This window comes from Thermochaetoides thermophila, assembly GCF_000221225.1.
Source record: "Thermochaetoides thermophila DSM 1495 unplaced genomic scaffold scf7180000011816, whole genome shotgun sequence".
Lineage (NCBI taxonomy): Eukaryota > Fungi > Ascomycota > Sordariomycetes > Sordariales > Chaetomiaceae > Thermochaetoides > Thermochaetoides thermophila.
Window position 1 is genome coordinate 5,816,004 of NW_006383032.1, and position 16,439 is coordinate 5,832,442.

At 53.7% G+C, this 16,439-nt stretch overlaps 4 protein-coding genes across 4 annotated transcripts; 2 read left to right on the forward strand and 2 right to left on the reverse strand.

Annotated features, from left to right (window-relative positions):
- Positions 1-2,351: 2,351 nt before the first annotated feature.
- Positions 2,352-3,662, forward strand: CTHT_0036840 (uncharacterized protein; the record flags this gene model as incomplete). Its single annotated transcript, XM_006694047.1, has 3 exons — positions 2,352-2,538; positions 2,598-2,909; positions 2,965-3,662. The coding sequence occupies 3 exons, from the start codon at positions 2,352-2,354 to the stop codon at positions 3,660-3,662; spliced, it is 1,197 nt and encodes a 398-aa protein (XP_006694110.1).
- Positions 3,663-4,135: 473 nt separating this feature from the next.
- CTHT_0036850 (uncharacterized protein) lies at positions 4,136-7,462 on the reverse strand (the record flags this gene model as incomplete). The annotated part of the gene is made up of 5 exons (XM_006694048.1): positions 4,136-4,524; positions 4,579-4,700; positions 4,754-5,325; positions 5,380-7,048; positions 7,131-7,462. The coding sequence occupies 5 exons, from the start codon at positions 7,460-7,462 to the stop codon at positions 4,136-4,138; spliced, it is 3,084 nt and encodes a 1,027-aa protein (XP_006694111.1).
- A 719-nt stretch (positions 7,463-8,181) lies between these two features.
- On the forward strand, positions 8,182-9,570 carry CTHT_0036860 (uncharacterized protein; the record flags this gene model as incomplete). The annotated part of the gene is made up of 2 exons (XM_006694049.1): positions 8,182-9,288; positions 9,349-9,570. The coding sequence occupies 2 exons, from the start codon at positions 8,182-8,184 to the stop codon at positions 9,568-9,570; spliced, it is 1,329 nt and encodes a 442-aa protein (XP_006694112.1).
- A 371-nt stretch (positions 9,571-9,941) lies between these two features.
- On the reverse strand, positions 9,942-14,468 carry CTHT_0036870 (putative rho guanyl-nucleotide exchange factor; the record flags this gene model as incomplete). Its single annotated transcript, XM_006694050.1, has 1 exon — positions 9,942-14,468. One exon carries the CDS (start codon positions 14,466-14,468, stop codon positions 9,942-9,944), a length of 4,527 nt encoding a protein of 1,508 aa, XP_006694113.1.
- Between the last annotated feature and the right edge of the window lie 1,971 nt (positions 14,469-16,439).

Below are 16,439 nucleotides of genomic sequence, written 5' to 3' on the forward strand. Positions count from 1 at the left end.
TTGATCAGGGCTAAGAACAGTTGCTCGGTCCGGCCACCATCATAATGAGACGGATAACCGCTCGAGAGAGGAGGAGTAATCGCCAAGTGACGCCTTTGTTTTCAACGGTTGATACTACCGCAACTGTCGAGTATACTGGTCAAGCCCATACATTGGCTTGACATTGAATTGAATTGAATTGAGCTTAATGTTGGGCTGTTGGTCGAGTTCTGTTGTTGGTTCTCGAAGGCTTATTATAAAACCATTATCGCGGGGAAGAGGGGGGGAAGAGGGGGGGAGGGAGGGAGGGAGTGAGGGGGGCCAACATATTGTGTGTTAAGGATATGCCTGTTACGTCTTGTATGATACCCAATGTATGGTTAAAACTGAGGGATACTTAATCGACAACTGAGAATCGTAACAGAGAATGGTGATGGATTTTTATGGGACAGATTATGCTTCTTGATATCATCTAATCATTTAACACCATCAAGAGGTTATCATGAATTCTTCACCGTCACGCTCCCATTCAGAACCTTTACCCATTCATCTTCCCCTTGCAAACTTCTCATGCCACTTCCCCCTTGGCTTAGGTGCCCCAGCGGCTGCCTCATCTGCCTCAACAAGAAGCTCAACTGTGTCGTGCATGGTGGCGATGATGCTGAGCGCACCTTGTGCCGCAGCCGCTATGGCTGCGTCTGGGTTGTCTGCTTGCTCCCCAATGTTCTTTCCAGTATTAGAGGTTGGTGATATTATCATAAGGGCATTGGATGTGTTTTTCTGGCGGAGAGAATATGTCTTTGATGGGGTCTTGAGAAGGGCAGCAGTTGGGGATGGGTGGAGGGTGAGTCTGCTTGGGAGTTAGTGGAGCTATAATAGAAAGAGTACATAGTATACTTTTAGGTTTAGAGCTAAGTGTAAAATGATTTCCTTTAAATTTTATCATCGGTTTCGTGAAAATATTCTTGGAATAGCCGAAAACAGATGAGAAGAGGTAAATAAGATGAGACTCACGTTGGTGGGTTTTCACTTTCAAGCAGTTCTAGCACCTCGGGCGGCAGCTCTATGAGCTTGTACCCTCTTCCGTCGTGGGCGTAAGTTAGAGTAATGCCTGCATCAGCTTGAGTTGCCATTGTATTATGCCCGGTTTATGAGGGGGATGACCTCAGTTGACTGTTGTTGAATGCTTGTCTTCACGCTTCAGGTACTAGTACCTTGCGATTTAACAGGCTCCACCAAGCAGCCAAAGTGGGGCCCGAACGAGCCGTCAAATGCGCTGTGGCCCAGTTATTCGCCTGCTCTTGTCACTGAGATCAGACAGATTACAGAATTTAGCAAGTCTCTTGTGGAAAGAAAAGGATTTGACACGAGGATGTCTGAGCCGTTAAACGTTGCCTAGACATATTGGCATACAAAAATTGAAGTTTGTGATATCGGTACCTGTCATAAGGCTGTCCTGATCAATTTCGACTAACATCCATATTGTTGCGTGTAACCACCAAGATCAAATTACACCAAGCATGTACTATTTAACTGACCATGGAATCCTTGTAATGGCATCCAGCAAGCCCAGTTGCATATACCAACAATCTAATTCGAGAATTCGCCCGCCGTTTGTGCTACCCGCTGGCATATTAAAGCCAAAGCAAAGTTTGCAGCCTGATTCGAAAACAGCATGTCACAATGTCCAAAGGTCACTGTTGAGGTCCTTCCCGTGCCAAAGGGGACCCCAGAAGGCCTAAAATTCGCATCACTGCAGCAAAATACAAGATGTCAAAGTCTCTTGCCGGTCAACATTACAAGTCTCTCGTAGAACCAGCAAGCCAGCAAATGGGGGGCCCGGCTGACAGACCTCAGAACACAACTGCCTCAATGATGTTGTCCACGACAGGTGACCAAGACAGATCTGTACGGTGCGAGCATCTAATGGTTCAACCCCTCGAGCTCTGACAGCTAATTTGCTCTTCTATCGTCCTGAGACATTTCGAGCCCAAGGTAAGAATGTAATAATGAGGATGTACGGTTCCAGATCTCCAGATGATGAGGGCACGCCAATAGGAGGGGGACAGTTGCAGAAATGCCCACTTGTGCGATGATCCCGTCATCAGGACCCTGGAAGGCTTCCAGAAGTGGGTCTTGCGCCCACTAACTCCTGCAACCGCCCCACCGTAGGGCTGAAATGCCGACAGCTGCCGGCAAGTTGCCATCGCCATTGCGTAAGAGCTTGCCCCGCCTGAGCTTCCTAGCTCAGCAACATTGCCCTTACATCCAACTTTCTATAAAACTGGAAGCAACTTTTCTATAAATCAATTCGGTGCTGCATTTAATGACTATTATCCCCCAGGAGCCAGTCAGCCAGAAGCTAAGCAACTATGGCCCCCGATCCGCTTGCCCCAGCTGCTGTGCTGGAAAGCATGGCGAACGCCTTGCCAACGCATGAGAAAGACGACACCACATCAGACTTGAGTAGTTCGCTTGACTGCATCTCGCTCTTCGTTCACGCCTGCCTGTTCAATCTGGGCTTTCGCTTGTTGGGCTTTAGCGAAGATCAGAAGATCGGTATGTCACATTAAAGGCCTAGGACCAAGGAAGATGGACTGACATCTCGACAGAAGCAGAATGTCAACGCCTCGCTCCTCGTCTTCCCGCACAGTGGAACAAGTCCCTGAGCTCACATAGCTTTGTTTATGCTCACACGCAATCCTCAATGCAGTTTGTCATCCACATCGACCGCATGGGTAGTAAGATTGACATCCGCGGCCTGGCCATCGGCGACGAACGCATTGCCCATTTCGACATTACCGCTCGCGATTACATCTCTTCCTCCGCTCTCCCTGTCCGCATTACCATGACATCTGAAGGTACTGAGGACCGGAGCGATCTTCCTTCCAAACTTAAGAATGTCTTTATCTCCGACGAGCGCATCAAGGGTATGTTTCCAATCCTGCATGTTCCTTCATAAATCAAAGCTAACTTCTTGAACAGACCTCTCAACCCTCCTAAAAGTCTCCCTCATCCAGCGCCTACTCCCCGGCCTCCACAAAGAAGGCTACACCGAAGAGCCCCTCCCCTCCGGCTCCTCATCCTCTCGTCCTCCCATCCAACCGCCCCAACACCCCCGTCCCCAAATCCCCGCTCACCTCCCCCCACCAGCCGCACCAAACCCTTACCCAGCTCCCGACCCCCTGGCAGCTCCTCCCTCGCGCCCTATCCCAGCCGCCGACTTTCCCCCTCCGGACTTCGAAGACGAATACGAAGTCAATCGCCCTCCTCGAAGCCCCGTCCCGGGTAGTCAACCAGGTTTCGGTCCCGGGTTCGGAAATCTAGGTCACGATGATCTCTACCCCGCAGGCCTTGGACCAAATGACCCTATTAGGGGGTCTTTTACGGGAGAATTTGGTATCGGACCTGCGGGTTTAGCCCGTCCCGGAGCGGGGACTAGGGGAGGGGGAGGGATGCACCCCACGTTTGATGACCCCCTGTTTGGGGGACCCAGGGGGCCTGGGGCGACTGGAGGAGTGGAGGATCCGTTTGGGGGGCAGGTGCCGCCTGGGGCGAGATGGGACCCTCTTGGGCCGGGGGGACAGCCGCGGGTTGGAGGGGGGAGACCGGGGGGGAGGGGGGGAGGAGCATATGGGGGGAGTGGTTATGGGTTTGGAGGGTTTGGGGGGGACATCATCTGAATGAGGTCGGCGGTGTCGAAGGGGAAGAATGTAGGCAGTGCTAGCAGGAGTGTGCAAAATGCCTAGTGTTTCACGAGAATCATGAAGTAACGCCGTAATGAGAATGAGGGGCTTGGGAGAATGGCAGTCAAGGAGTTCAAGGGAAGAAAAATGCAAAACATAGTTGATAATCATAACATCGTGTGCCGAAGATATGATCGGATATTTATATCTGGTTCATGATTGCAATGTTTGTAGGGATATCAACTAATCAGCATGCCACCCTTAATGTCATGCTCCTCTTGTCCGTACAATTGAAAACACTCGTCAGGCAACACAGGCCACACATGCAACCCCCCCTCCCCCCGCAAAAAGTATTAGAGGTCAAGCAGCTGTCACCAACACCACTGATCATGCGTAGTGGTATCAATAAACGCCCTGTACCCCTTCCCCAAATCCAATCCAATCCAATACAACAACCATATCTCACCCCCTTATTGCGCGGCCAACTGATGCAGCTTATTCTGCTCATCTGGCGTTAGCATGTTAAACCAATGCTGAAATCCAGCGACATTCTCCCTCGCGGCGCGGATAAAGAAATCAGACAGGTACGCCTGCGTCTCGTCGTCGCGCTGGCGCGAGCTGCCACCTTCAGCCCAGTTCATCAGCTCCTGCTTGGTGCCACCCAGTGCTAGGTCTAGGGTGTCATCGGGCTCGTCCTCCCAGCCCTCGTCGTCCTCATCTTCGTCGTCGTCGGCGAGATTGCTGGTTGCCGCGGCGGGCATGTTGGGAGCAGCACCGGCGCCAGAGGCAGAAAGGAGCTCTTCGATGAGGACCTTGAGGATCTTGAGAGGGGCGGGAATAATTGTGTACTGATCGGGGTCTGGGGTCGGTTAGCCGGCAGTACTTGTGGGAATTTAGGACAGGAGAGACATACTGAGCTTGGCTCTAGACCTGGTCATGATCCTGTCGCTGTTGTTCACGATCAGGTCACCCTTAACCATGGTTTGAGCGACACGGTTGTCGTTGAGGGAGTAGATCTTGGACAGCGCAATGACGCTAGCTGAGGTTAGCTAACTGTATGCTGCAAGACGACCACCGTGAATACTTACTTCTGCCTGATCTCATCATAGCCAGCAAAGTTGACCGAATTCTCCAACCACTTGGCCAGCACAACCTGGAGACCAACTTGGCCATTAATCTGGATATCGCTAAGGAAATTGATCACATCCTGAGCGCCGACCAGGGAAAGGCGAGCGAAGACAAGGATGAGGGACTGGATGAAAGGAGCAGCTTGGGCGCTGTCCAGACGGGTAGCAACAGCCTGGAGAAGCTGGGGAAGGAAAGGACCGAGCCTCTCATGGCCAGCCTTTTCAACCAGCTCAGCAGCGACACCACCAACCTCCGAGGCAGCATTGTCCTCGATACCCTGGGTGAGCAGACGGTCGATAATGCGCAGGCAGACCTCCAGACCGGACCGGCCGTTCTCATCGGTCCAGCTGAACACCTGCTGATGATCATGCATGAGCATGAACTTGACAGCCTCGGCACCAGGGCGCAGAATCTCTCCCTCGGTCGAGTTCATCAGGAGATGGTTGAGCTTGGGGAGGATTCCAGCAACGAAGCCCTGAGGGAGAGGCTCGGTACCGTACTTGACGAGGAGGGCTAGGAGGTCGACAGCCAGCTACAACAAGTCAGCACAAGAAATGGTCATTACGAAACGGAGTAAAAGTCCTACCATAACCAGCGGGCTATCCTGGGTCATGTTCGCAACATCAAAGGTGCCAGTAATCGAGGGCAAGACCTTGGTACAGAGGGCAGTATACAGAGCAGGGTCCTTCCTCTCCTCGAATGTGCTAGCGATATCCTCGAATGTCTCGCAAACAATGAGAGTGACGTGGAAGCTGGAAGCGCCATGCTTAGCAACCAAGAACATGAGGTCGAGGGCCTTGCTATCCGGTTGGATGGCGACCGTCATATCCATGTTGATGGCAGCACGGAGAGTCTCCAGGATAGTGACAAGGAGGTCATCGGCATCATCGAGGTCGCTGAGATCCTTGGTCTCCAAGAAATGCTGGATGGCCAAGATGACTGCAGACTGGCGCTCAAGGGGGATGCCGCCGTTGACAAAGCCTTCGACGGCCTTAATGCAAGAGACACGGACAAGCTCGTTCGCGTCGCTGGTAAGGGCATTGAGAACGCCATCGAACAGAGGGAGAGTCGCCTTCAAATGTTGAGAGAGATTTCCAGCAACGAGGTAACCGCGAGCGCGCAGCATTGGATCCTTAGGCCTGTTGATAGCATAGTTGACCAATTCCAGGTAAGCACTGAGGAGCTGCTCCGGAACCTGCTTATCGGTGTCCTGGAAGTCATTCAGGACAACATTGAAAAGGTAGAGGGCGGCTTCCTGCTTCTGCCAGCTGGAGTCCTGGCCCGTGAAGAGGGCCTTGGTATAAGCATAGAGGCCCTCCAGCGCTCGGGAGTCAAGCCACTCCGCAAGCTTAATCAGCAAATCGCCGCATGCGGTCCTGGCGGTGTAGTTTGAGGACACAGAAGTCTCCTCGGCAAGGAATAGCGACACGTCAATATCCCACAGCCCTTCTTCCTCCTGGGTAATCTGGGAGTAGGCAACGAGAAGCTTCATGAGATCCAGGACCCAAGGGGTATCATGAACGGCGCCACCACGAGCAGCAATCTCAGCATCCAACTGCTTCTGGACAGGAGGAGCCCGCATGCACTGGTTGAGGAAATCGAGGAGATCGAGGACCAGGAAGTCTAGAGTGAAGGGCAGACCATCGGCATCCTCCAGTCGGCTCTGGGCATCGGAGTCGATAAAAAGAGCCTGGTAAGCTGGCGCCAACCTCAAGAGCTCCTCCCAGACGGCTGTGAAGAAAACAGGGGTCCGAGGAAGCAGAAGGGACTTGAAGACGCTTCTGATCTTGATCAAAGTCTTGACCACCTGCACCTTCAGGGCAACCGGGCCGTACCAACTCTGCGGCTGAGAGCCCGAGTCATCAAGAGGAGGGAGGGGAGATTTGATCACCTGCTCCAAGAAGGGCAGCCACCCGCTGAGAACCTGCTCAGCAAAGGCCTTGACCTCCTTCTTGTGGTCATCCTTGACAATGTCCATGAGGTCGAAGCAACTCCGGAAGACTTGAACAGCCAAACTACGGTGTTGAGCCTTGCGGTTCTCGTTCAGGGCCACATCATAGCACGCCTTAATTATATCCCGGGCCGCCCCAAAGAACTGCTCGTCGGTCAAGCTCTCCTCGACAATGTCCTGGAGAATACGCAGAGCACCATGGAGCTGGGGGTCCGCACCGCTGGGCATGACGCCCAAGACAGACGGCAGAAGAGCCGGCCACTGGTCCGGAAAGTCGGACGAGGCGATCTTGGACACAACAACGCTGTCGTAGGAGCAGGTGAGTCGATCAGTCCATTGCCAAACGTTCCCAGATTTGTCAATCTAGGGAGAAGGGGAAGTCTCACCTGGCAGCAACCTTGACCTTGCGCTCATCCTCGGGGCTCAGGACGAGCTCCAGAATGATGTTACGCAGCTCTTCTTTGGTCGAGTCCGGGATGTGGATGTGCGGCGCGTGGTCGCCATCGGGGCTCCAGTTCTTCTCGATGAAATTCCGAAGGTAGCTCAGGGCAGACTGCCTGATCTCGACAGGGGCAGCGGTATGCGAGCCGATGCGAGCCAGTGACAGCGGGAACTCGGGGTTTGTCTGGGCATGCAACAGGTCGAGTTCGGCCTGCTTGCGAGGACCCTCATTCTTGTCCTGTGTGTTGGCGAGGAGCCGGGCCAGGTGCTCATCCATTTTCACAGCTGGTCGCTAACGAATATGCCTGGAAATTGCTTCGAGTGTCGTATATGTCTGGTCTGAGCCGGTCTCAGCCTTTAGGCTCTGCCTAGTTGGCAAAGAGTGGGCGCTGGCCGATGGTCAATCGGATATACTCTGCCGAATGTTGACTTCGGGGGCTTCAAAACAGCTGTTTTCCTGAGCCAACGGGGCTTGCTTTTGTCGGGCACTGCCGCCTGCAAAGGAAAAGAGCGGGATGTTAAATGGCGGTGGTGTGGGTGCCCAGAGATTATGTGGGGGAATCGTTTAGCTTGCTGGTCAACAGCAGAGAGTGGAGCGCAGAACTGCTCCCCCATCGCAGGTCGCGCTGTGAAGCCCCTGGGTCAGTGGGCGAGGAAGTGGTGCATTGCGGGGTAGGTGGCGACAAAAAATACCCCTCTTCACAGCCAATCGTTCTAATTCGCTCCACATTTAGTGTAGAGAAGCCCAGTTAATTGGGTCACATGTTTTGGCGTCGCGGCTGCTGGGGTGGCGCGTCGCTAAGAGGACCCCGCGATCCTCCTTCTGACTGGGGCACGGGTCACACAAGTGCTCCCATATCACACATTCCATCACAGGGCTCTTCCTGGTTGCTTCAACGTTTGGGTAATTTCCATATTTCCATGCCAAAACGTTGGCTGACTCAGATTGGCTTTCACAGCTTATGAAATACCAGTCGAGCTGGGCCCTTTGTCGTAATGCCTTCCCTGGATCCTGCTCCCCCTTCACAGCATCCAATCCCAGCCCCAGTCCCAGCCCCGGTCCCAGACCCAATTGAAGTTGAAGATGAGCAGCAAGAGAAACCATTTCATCAAGAAGCCCTAGAACGTCTGAGACGAACAGGGCGCCTTTTCGGTCCAGACGACGAGGACAATCCAAAAGAGGAGATGGAGGAAGATGCCGAGTATGCCGAGGACGCAGAATGGGACAACGAGCCTGTTGGCTTATACTTCCCCATCGAAAAAACCCACATTCTCTTCTCCTCCTTCAGTGATTTCCTAACCGTCGCCATCCACAACATCCTCTTCTACCGCAACATTTATCCCCCAGCTACCTTCCTCTCCACGAAAGCTTTCAACCTCCCCGTCCACCAAAACCGCCATCCCAAGGTCTGCGCCTGGGTCAAAGACGCCGTCGAGGCCGTCTTGGCCCAGCTGTCCACAGGACACGTCTCCCGCGTGGCAGTCGTCATCCACTCCCCTCTCGACAAACCCATCACCATACCCCAGCCCAACATCCCCCCTACAACAGCGACAGGGGACTCTCAGAAGCCGAAGTCCTCGGTCGCCACGCGCCCCTTGCAACAACAACAAGATGAGCTCACCATCCCCCAAGGTTCTGTCCTCGAACGCTGGCTGTTCGACACCTCTCACTTTCCGGCTTGGCCGGCTGCCAAATCAACCGCGGCTCACACTTCCCATGCCATGGAAGAGTTTGGCTATGCTATGGAAAGGGTATCCAAGGAGGAGCATGTGCGTGATGCCATCCTTGATGAGTACCCGGAGAGGGACGAAGACGAGGGAGATAAGAATGAAGAAAAGAAAGGGGAAAGCGAGCACAAAGGTGAAAATGGCGATGGAAAAGGAGAAGACAGCGAGGGTGACGACGAGGGTAAGGGAAATAAGCCAGAATATCCGAAGGAACCTATCGAGTGGACAAAAATACACTGGCCTGATCTGGACGAGCAGCTTCGGGGGGCGTTACGGAGAATGGCGAGCACGGCAGAGAAAATGCCGCCGCTGCCGGAGGGCTGTACCTTCACTGTTGCGATCGAGATGGATCAGGAGGGGCGAGCGCCGATAGGGGTATGAATTCTACCCTTTTCTGCCCAGTGTTAGTGGCTCTTGTGTTAACATCATCAACAGCATCCCCAGCCCTGGATACCTTCTGAGCCCAACCTCCAGCCTGCATCACGGGCAAAACCCACCCCTGGAGCAGACCTTGGCGGCGTTAGTGCACGGCCAATCCGGACGGTCGAAGCCGGACCGCTCTTCTTCGAATGTTGGATTGAAGAGGGCAAGGCGAAAGACGTGTGGAACAAAATACGAGAAGAGTCTGCCAAAGGTGGCCAGAACTCAAAACCTTAAGCTGTCTCAACCCATTCTTGCACTTCTAACACAGGAAGACAACTCAACCCCATCCAGGCTTGGAGATGCCATTCCCAGTAGGTAACTGTAACTTCCTTGCTATATGCATTCCTGTTTGCATACAGTACCAAACACATCAACATGAACATTTGGAAACGCCTCCAGTAAATATCAATCCACCAATTCCTTTAACAATAGAACACATTTAAAACCCAACACCCAATATCCCGACAACCCCAAACACAACCATCAATGCCCACCACCTAACGCCAGGCCTTTTCGGCCACAACAAACCCTGAGACCACGGAAATCGAAATCACCCGCTCATCTCACCCTCACCTCCTAAGCTTTGGCATCCAAGAAGGAAGCGACTAGCTTCCCTCCCCAGTTGTAGCGCCTTTCAGCAAATTCCTCAGGCTCGCCATCTCCCTTTTGAGCCGAGCATTCTCCTTTTTCAGCTTAGCCGCCTCATCACTGGCCTCTTTCACCATTTGCACCAGTTCTTCCTTATCCTCTCTACCCTTGCCCTTGAGCGCCTTGACGATCTTGCTCAGCTCCGAGTTAAACTTCTCATATAGCAGCTCGTTCTCTGCCGTGGCTTCCTTATAGAGCTGATCGATCGCCTTGACTTTGGCCTCGGTCGCCTTCAGGGTAGCCTCCATGTCGCGCTGCATATCCGCATGTCGCTCCTGCAGCTCCTGGAGCACTTGCGGGACGCGCTCTTCGAGAGCCTGGACTGCAGCCTGTAGCTTGCGCAAATCGACAGTTGGCGTCCGCGGTATGGACGCGCTCACTCGCGACATGTCCTCTGAGATGCGCGATAGCTCAGACTTGAAGGAGGAATCCACTTCCTCGACGATTTTCTTTTCGGTCTGAAGCCGTTCGCGCAGCTTTTGGGTGGTCTGCAGCCGGACTCTCTGGCTACCGCTAGAAAGTTTGCTGGTACTGCTGGAAGGCCGAGTAGGTGACTCGGGCGAGGACGGGACAGGTAGGCGGGTTACGGGCTTGAGCGTTGGAATCTGGGAGATTGTGATGGTCTTAGCACGTGTCCTTGAAAGAGATCCCTGTTCGGTGTCCGAAGAGTCGGTAGTCTCCTGCTGGGAGTCACCATTCTCCTTCTGCCGCGACGAAGACGATCGTATGATCTGTACCTGTGCTTGAGGGCTGATGGTAACTTTGGTAGGGGACGGAGTGCGTGCCGCCTTCTCCGGTGTGCGCTGCCTGTTTAATCGCAGAGGGAGAGTTGGCACATCTTCGAGACTGGCGTTTTCCATGAGGGACCTGAGATCAGACAGTGAGCTGCGCCTCTTCCTCCTGAAGGGCCTCCGTTCAAAAATCGGTGTAGCATCAGGTTCGTCAATTGTTTCGAGTTTATAGGAACTCGTGGGCCTGTGTATGATGTCATCGAAGGCACCGACAACTGGGGGACGATCGCGAGAATTCGGGCGGCGAAGTCGGTTTGGTAATGTAAAGTTCGGGCCCAAATCTATCGACTTTGGTCTGCTGCCCTTCGAGAGACTGTTATCGGCAGAGGAAGTTTTGTGGTGCTTGCTAAGGGTGCGCCACACTGAGGGGCGATCGGAATCTCCCTTGCTGTTTTGACGCAATAACGAGTCCCAACCAAACTTTCTCCGAAGAGAAGAAGTATTTGAGCTTACCGACCCTGTGGCAGATTTGGAACCCTTCTGGTTTGCCATCAAAGCCTCGTAAGTCTGCAGCAAGAGGGTTGTGGGATCGGTGTAGTCGAAGATACGCTCGCAATCCTCAACCAAGAGGTCAAGCAGGTTGATATAGTTCGGCGCAGTTCCATCCTCGACCAGGAGCTCTGCAAAAGCTAGGGTCAACGCTCCTCTATCGCCGTCGTTGCTGCAACCTTCCAAGAGGTCAGCAAGGAGCTTTACGAGAGCTGTGAAAGCGCGTCGGTTTTGCGGGGCCATATCACTGAAAATAAAGCGGACAAAGTCCGAGAACTCGCCCGGGACCTTCTTAGACGCGCGTATCTGAAGCGCGTCGAGAGCTTCCTTCGTGATAACCGGACCTATTTGCTCGCGCCAAGCAATGCGGATGAATTTCTCAAATGCCGCGAAAATGACGTCTGTTCCAACTTCCGACGCGGCCTCCAGGTCGAACGGATATTCGATCAGGCGATTATAGAGGTCATTGACAGCGAGTTCATCCGCCATGTTTCTGTTGAGCAAGGTCCGAGCCACGAAGTAGCCCTTACGGGCTTGCATGTTGGCCACATAACCAGTGAAGGTCTGCTCAAGTCGAACGAGGGGGTTCTCCGGCGGCTCATCCTCTTCAAAAGTGACGCGAGGGACAAGGATATCCCTATCCCTAACTGGCCCAGAAACCACAACCACGTCCCTAGTGCTATTGGAACGGGCCCTCTTGTGTCTCGAGCCATTGATGCCCATGTTGTCGAGTGTGGTGGTGCTAGATGACGCGCTGTTGTTGCCGCCCAGGAAGTTAGAAAGCAGCTTGACGGGCGAAGAAGAAAGAAACGACCGACTGCTTTTTTCCTCTTCGACTTTGGCTGTAACCGTGATGGCGCGCAGGATCTTGGTATAGTACGAAACCAGAGCAGGAACCAGGGTAGGGTTTGTAACGCCGCACTGTGTGTTAAGGAGTTGGATGATTCGTCGAGCGAGGGTAGGAAGGAAGTCCTCCAGCGCCACGTCATCAACGAACCTCTTGCCGTTCAAACCCATCGTGTTCATCTGTATTCTCCGCAGGTCGCCTGTTCTGACCTCGGCCACAATTTCTACACCATAATGACCTACAGGAGCACCCTTGCTTCCTTTGTCGGTGTCAACGACAATGCGAATGGCAGCTGGCTCCCGGCGACCCTCAATCAATTGCTGGGCACCTTCTTGAAAGACGGCGGCGTGTAGGCCAAAAGTGTTATCGAGCATCTTCACGGAGCGAAGGGTCCAGGTAGGCTCTTCCCGCTCCTTCTCAGAGAAACGCCCGCAGATGCGAGCCTTCACAATATCCTCCGCAAACTTGTTGGCTCTTCCCTCGTAGATGTCTTGCAACAAGAAGCACCGGGACGTAGGGGCCTTTCCGGTTGGGGGCTCGCCGCTTGGGCCACCCTTCATCTCCTGAGTCGATGTCATCCATATTAAGCGGCCGTCAGAAGATTCAGTGAATCTGACATCGGCAAGGTTGTGCCAGCCTATGAACATAAACTCAAAGTTCCCCTGTCCACTGGCCGCATTGGTCATCGATGCCAGCAGGCCCGCCGCGGATGGCCTTTCAACTTCGCGGAGAAGGTCTCGGCCAGTAATTCCCGTGTTTCCTTTCTTTTGGACTAGGACGACGCAGTCAGAAAAGACCAAAAGAATACCCGGGCGGTCTGACAAGTGATGGCTGTTTTGTGATACGGGCACATAGGGCGGCGAGAGCTCCAGAAAGTCGACAGCAACAACTAGGCGACCCTGTGGCTCAATATCCACAGGCCATCCCTCAATTATCGCACGAAGTCGATTGTTGACATGCGGCTCATCCGGAAGCGGCTCGTCCATGGAGCAGATATTGGTAATGATGTCTCTGGCTTTGAGAAGAAGCTGGAGGGCTGGATGAGTGATGGGTAGGCAGGAGATGATTTGGTCGATAAGAAGGTTATACCGGGGCAGCCGCTGGACCGGCTCGATCAACAATGACCGAATGGTCTGTTCGCCCGTATGGGCTACTCGCTGGCGGAAGCTAGACTGCTTGTCGAGGAACAAGTTGAGTAGCTGAGGGAAGTTCTGGCTGGCCCGGATGTAGTCCTGATAGCAGTCTGCAAACTTAGGAAACCATTCCAAAAACACCTTGGCCATAGCAAGCACACCAGTCGGGTCCTTGGTTTTGCATAAGCTATCCGGCCTGGCTCCGGGACCGGTATTCTCCATATCTTGGATGGCTTCCTCCTCCGTCTCATCCATGACTCGCCGAAGCTCCTGCATGAATGCCGTGTTTACCTCCAAGATGCGGTCCGCAGATTTCGGGAAGAGCTTCTCCAGATCCTCCTCAGTAGGGCTGATGCTGTTCGGGGGTCGATTCTTCGCGTTCTTGCGGAACTCGTTAGCGATGGTGTTGACGAGTTCATTGACTTTGAGAACGTAGCGCTCTTCGGTGTCGACTAGCTCGCTCATCTTCATACGAAGGTCAACCTTCTGATTTTTAGAAAATGACTTGGTCCTGTTTAGCGAAATGGGTCTTGAAGGCGCTCGCCGCAGCTTTGAGGTAGGTAAAAAGACAGGCTCTCCGAACAACTTGACCAGGGGGGAATATCCACAGTACTGGCGCAAGCTGGGGTCTAGGATGTCGTCTTCATCCTCTGGCACTTCCTCAAGGTCTTCAGGGTTGAGTGGCACAATGGACCCTGGGGGCAAGACAAGGTCTAGGTCCACATGGCTGATATGTTGTGTCCGTAGTGCATATTCCAGGACCCCGATGACCTCGAGTGTATTGTCAGCCTGGACGGCATCTTTGGCAATATTGGCAGCATGCTGCTCGCTGAACAGTTCAGGCGCAGAACCGGGATGGCCGCTGCCGTCGGAAGGGTATATCTTCTTGAGATGGCTCTTGACGGCTTCTGGGAGCTCGGTGAAATACTTATATAGACCGAAGGCCAGGCCTCTGCACACCTCATCACCCTGGAACTCGCGGGGCAGGTAGGAGACGACACTGTAGAAGGGAGAGTTGGGAGAGACTGTGATGCGGGGGAACGACAGGTAACCGGCGGGACTGATGATGTGGACTTGTATGCGCGAGCTGTTAAGCGTATAGTTGGCTGTCGTCGAGGGCCCATGGAAGATCAGGATGGGTAGATGGCCCAGCAGCGGGTCGCTGGCGTAGTAGAGAGTGACATGCTCTGGCGAGAGCGCCAGCTCCTCCGTAACACGAACCATGGTCGTCACTTCAATCGGCTATGAGCATGGCGATCGCGAGCGGTAGAGGGGAGGGGAGGGGGAGGAGAGAGGAGACAGGACGGCTCGGGTTAAGTCGGTCTCGGGCTCGTTGGGCGGCTGAGGGAACAGCTGGGAGCGGAGAGCTTGGATCGCAGAGGCAGAATTGGAAGCAAGACGAGAGGAGCAGTCGTTGGCTGGGCTCGCTGTTGGGCGCAAATGAGGACGAGGGCCCGGCTTGGGACGGCTTGCGAGGGGCTGGGGAGTGTTGATTCTGCCGCAGACAAAGGTAAACAGACAAAAGCTCGGCCGTTTTGCGGTTCGCACGGGACACTGCAGAAGCAGCGGCAGGGTTGGTTGCGGGCGTGCGGCAGACAGCGATCGAAACAAACGGCTGGGAGGGTCCAAAGTGTAAGGTCTCTGCACCTGCCACCCTGCTGAAAGCCCAAGTGGAAGACCCGACTAAGGCCCAAGGGTTCCCCAAGGCTTCCAACCAAACTCCGAACTGCAGCTTCGTGGCGCACCGCGGCTGCGTACCTCTCTCGCTGGCTCACTTGCTCACTAGACGCCTTCCAAGCCGGCAGCTTTCAAGATTCCGGCTTTCACTTCCACCTGCCTGCCTACGCAACTTGTGGCCAAAAACCAGTGCAAGCGGGCAGCAGCGGTTGGAACAGGTTCCAGAGTGGGGTGAGCAAGCTTTGTCAGAGTGCTATCCCGCGCAAACAGCACCGCATCGCAGACGGAGAGATTGAGGGTAAATTATTGTACGCGCAGCGCGGGAAGAAAGGGAGAAAAATCGAGGAAGAAGTATTAGCTTGTCCGAATAAGACGACGACCTTATCGTCCACGTGCGTCGCGCGAGAGCAGCCTGCGGGCACTAGATGGGTGATAGCAGTTGCTACCCGCTGCTAACGGCTTAACAAATGACGTTCCTACGCTACTGGAGGGGGATTGAACGATGGACGGGATGAGGCGGTAGAACTGAGAATCTGATCTGAGAGCGCACCAGGGGTCGGGCATCGATCAACACCGGCGAGTTTCTTGGCGGTGAGCTGGACCTGACCGGCCGCGCTTGATGGCGCCATCCCCAGAGGGAGCTTGGGCCACATGGGGCGCGGGTAAACATGGCCTAGCTCTTCCACTGCAGCCCTCCACCAACCCTACCAACCCCAAACCCTGTCCATCTCCGCTGTGACGCCCTCTCAAAACGGCAAGAACACAACAAAGGCCCCTGAATCAAATCGAGATCTTGCGAAACGTCCGATTCTCATATGTCCATTCTGAGAGTCGAATTCATACTGTAACCGTTCTACGCGGCAAGTCGCCGATATCTGCAGACCAGATTCTGCATGCTCCCGAGACCGGACTTCCTCCTCGGCCACACTTCACTCAACCTAACAACTTGCGATATGACTTGTTGTTGTGATACCGAGGGCTCGAGACTCGGGGCCATCTTTACCGATTACCAAGTGTCCGGTTCATGATTCTAGTACGGGAAATTGGAAAGCATTTTTCCATGGCACAGGTTCACATATTTATCTACACCTTATATTAATCCCATTAGGTGACCGTATCATGTCTCAGCTTGAGTTTGAATACTAGTACAGATTGCTGTACTTTTACTTCCCTGACTGCTAAGGTCTATCTGGAGCTCTTATTCATACACTTACACATGCCACAGTGTGAAAACCCCATAGAGCCAACTGCCGTGATGCAGTTCCGTGGTGTTACTTTTCTACGCTACACGGCAATGCTGTCTTGCACCTCCACCAGATCTGTTGCTGGATCGGCATGTCGAGATCCGGATCAGAGGCCATGGCATGCACTGAAAATACTATCAGCAGGATCTCAAACACCTCCCAAACACATTGTTACAACTCAGACAATGGTATTTTTGGGTGATCTTCCAGTACCTGCCGTCTTTGTCCTCCTCCCGATGATACTCGGATCCCATGAATCATGAGAGTTTTCCGA